The sequence below is a fragment of the Cervus elaphus genome, chromosome 21 (genome assembly GCF_910594005.1).
Source record: "Cervus elaphus chromosome 21, mCerEla1.1, whole genome shotgun sequence".
In the NCBI taxonomy this organism is placed as follows: domain Eukaryota; kingdom Metazoa; phylum Chordata; class Mammalia; order Artiodactyla; family Cervidae; genus Cervus; species Cervus elaphus.
Genome location: NC_057835.1, coordinates 60,905,001 through 60,908,199, shown reverse-complemented (window position 1 = coordinate 60,908,199; position 3,199 = coordinate 60,905,001). Strand labels below are relative to the sequence as shown.

General features: G+C 58.4%; 1 protein-coding gene across 2 annotated transcripts in view; it reads left to right on the top strand.

Moving 5' to 3' along the window:
- Positions 1-1,378: 1,378 nt before the first annotated feature.
- Positions 1,379-3,199, top strand: part of ZFPM2 (zinc finger protein, FOG family member 2) — a 502,740-nt gene continuing 500,919 nt past the window's right edge. The window contains exon 1 of one of the 2 annotated variants that reach the window (XM_043880290.1): positions 1,379-1,760. In XM_043880290.1, coding sequence (XP_043736225.1) covers positions 1,721-1,760 — 40 coding nt within the window. In that variant the 5' untranslated portion in view covers positions 1,379-1,720. Of the gene's footprint in view, positions 1,761-2,246; positions 2,322-3,199 lie in introns of those variants that run through there. The other variant, XM_043880291.1, reaches the window with a different exon arrangement.

The following is a 3,199-nucleotide window of genomic DNA, read 5'->3' as shown; positions in this document are numbered from 1 at the left end:
CCACTGTCTCTCAGATAGAGGCTCCTTCAAGTCAACCTGGGAAAATACATTTAAAACTATGAGAAACTAAAGCTAGCCTCATGCAGCTTAACTTGGCCAAAATAATAACTATGCAAATCACTTCAAAATGTGTTCTTTTGGCTTGCAGTTTCCGACATACTACACACACAATAATTGAATAATAATGAAACAAAACTTTAAAAACTAAAGAACCATGAAATAGTTATTGGGTCTTACCTGCTTGGGAAATTATGGCAAGATCAAATCTTTTATTAGTCGCTGGCTGCTTCCCTGTGGCAGAAGAACTAAAAGAATGAAATATTATGGGGCTAGGGTGGGACTTCAGAACTTCCACAGACTTCCTCGAAAAGTTAGTATTCTGATTAGAGACGGTTCGTTTCCCAGAAGGGTTAATCACCTAGTTAATGGTCCTCCTTTCTGATGTGAGAAAAATATCTGCCTGTCTCCAAATTCGGAATTTTTACAAACAACCTTAAAATGATGACTCGAGGTGAGACAGAGCACTTTTAGGACGCTATTCAGCATCTCATCCTTGCGGGCCAAGTGAGGGGTACGGGGGGTGCGGGTCGGATGGTCCGTGTCCGCAGCGGTCTCCGGGGAACCTTGAGAGCCGTGAACCGGTCTCCGGAGAGCCTGGGCAGATGAGAGGGGCTTAACTGGCCCCAAGACACACAGTTGGCATTTGTGATCAGCTGGCTCTCGAAGAGGATTCTGCCAGTGGCCTAAACCTTCCTGCCAAAAGAGCTGGAAGGGCGGGGTGGGGGCTAGGGGAGGGGCGGCATTAACTGGAAACTCAAAGTTTATGGAGAGACTGAGATTTCTTTGTGCCCCGCTGGACAGACGAGGCGTGAGAGAGGAGAGCTGGGGGGGGGGGGGGGGGGGATGGGGGTGGGGGGCTCCATCCGAGAGGGGGCTGTTGAAAGAAGTTTCCAGGAAGAGAAGGCGGGGGTGGTCTGGGCAAACGCCCCGAGCTGCCGCGGTGACAACTGCAGAAGGTGGCCCCTCTCCAAGCCCTCCCCACGCCGCTTTCTATCCGCCCCCCCAGCCCCCCGCCGCGCTCCCCTCGCACCCCACGCGACCAGGCCAGGGCCCTAGTTTGCATCCGGACTGGCTTTGGATGTAGCCAATCCTCCGTCCGCTGATGGAACGGTCCCCCCTCCCCACAGCCCCGGCGCGCCCCTCCTTCCCTCCCGCGCCTCGCCACCTCCCGCGGCAGAGCGAGAGCGGCGCGGCCCGGAACGGCGGCGTCCGTGCCCCGCGAGCCGCCCAGAGCGGGGAGAGCGAGCGCGCCTCCTCGCGCGCCTTCCGCCCCCTCGCTTCCCCTCTCCCCTCCGCTCGCACTCCCTTCCCGCCCCCCCTTCCCCCTTTTCTCTCTCCCGGTTCCTCCGTTTGAAAATTCCCCTTCTCCCCCACCCCGGCGCTCTCCCACTCCCCCCTCCCCTCCCTCCTGTCACACTCTCTGCCCCCCTCTCCTCTCCTCTCTCTCTCTCTTTCCCTCGTCATTTGCCTGCTCATCTCCAAACGTGGATCCGCGGCTCCCGGAGGAGCCCAGCGCCCGGAATCCCGCGTGCCCGGAGCACCTGGAGTCCGGCCGGCGGCGGCCCGAGCCCGGCCGGCGGCGGCGGCGGCGGGAGCCGAGGGAGCGGCAGCCCCGACCGCGGGCACCGCGGGAGCCCCGCGGGCAGCGGCCGCCGCCGAAATGTCCCGGCGAAAGCAGAGCAAACCCCGGCAGATCAAACGTAAGTTTGCACGCGGGGCCGAGAGTTGGTGGGATTATTTCTGGGGCGGGGGGCGCGCGCGGGGCGGGAAAAGGAGGGGAGGGAGACTCCGGGAAATCCGCTCCCGCTGCCCGGGATTTGTCAAACTTCTAGCAGCTGGAGGGACAGCTAGTCGTGCACAGACAGACAGACGGACAGCCCGACCGCCGGGCGAGAAAGAGGCTGCAAGGAACAGCCCGCTCCTGGCTCGGCTCAGCCTTCGCCCTCGGGGTCCTTTTTAATTCTGACCCCCCGCGCGCACTTAGCGCTGCTTTTTCGCCTGGAGCCTGGCTGGTTAGCTCCAACTCACTCAGGAGGTTGTTATCTGTGTGGTTGTGGTCATTGTTGCTGCGTTGGACGGGCTGCTACTCTTGGGGACCACTTTTTTTTTTTTAGCAACCAGAGTGAGAACTTAGTTCTCCGAAACAACTGGTGGAGACCTCGGGGCGAGGGAGGCCACGTCCCCAGGCAGTGGAAAATCAGTGTCTGGGTCCCGATCCGGGGCGGTGCCAGAGCCACGCCGCAGCCGAAGCGAAACAAAAAGTAGGTGTAAAAGTTCGCGCCTCGGCCGCTGGCAGCCCTGCGCCTCCGCCCTGCGGGCGCGGGGCTGGCGCGGGCGGATCTGGCCGGGGGCTCCGGGCCCGTCCCGCTCGCGGCACCGGGACGCTCTACGCGGTGGGCGTGCGGGTAACCTCGGGCCCCGCGGGCGCGCCGGGTCCTCGCGGGGAGGGGCCGCCGGCTACTTCCCAGCGCGGAAGCCGGGAGTTCAAGGCAGCCTGGGCGCCTCAGATGAGCCTGACCTGAAGCCCCCGAGCCCCCGGGGGCCTGGGCGGTGCTGAGAGTCCCCAGCGGGGCGAGAGGCACCTGCCCGAAAAGCAGCCACCCGCAGAGCTCAACTCGGGCAACTTTTCGCGTCTTGGGGATTAGCCTTCCCCTAATGTTCTGTCGCCCTGCGACATGTCTTCAACGCTTTGGCCGAAAAGGAGAAACAGCCTTATTTTATTTTATTTTATTTTGCCAGCTATGCGGTGTGTCCATTTCTTCGTGTTAATTGAAGTCTGGCAACTAATGTAAAACTGATTATCGTGTGCTTTTAGGTAAAGGCTTTCATGACACTGCCTCCCCTTTGATTATTAATCACACGCACCCCCTCGTGTTAGAAATTTCATTTAATGTAGTTTTGAAATAAATCCTATAAAGCAACTTAATCCAGTATAAAATGGGGTCCAGGTTGTGAGCAGTTTGCTACATAAGTGTTTAGATCCTTGCCTCTCAAAGCAGAGTCGCTAGCTTTTCTTTAGTGGATTTCTTCTCTTGGATTGCCTCAACTTGGGTTAAAGCAAGGACTGGACTTAACTTTGGGCTCAAAGCAGTTTTAATTGAGTAGAGAGACACTGTTCTTGAAGACTTTCCCTTTTTTC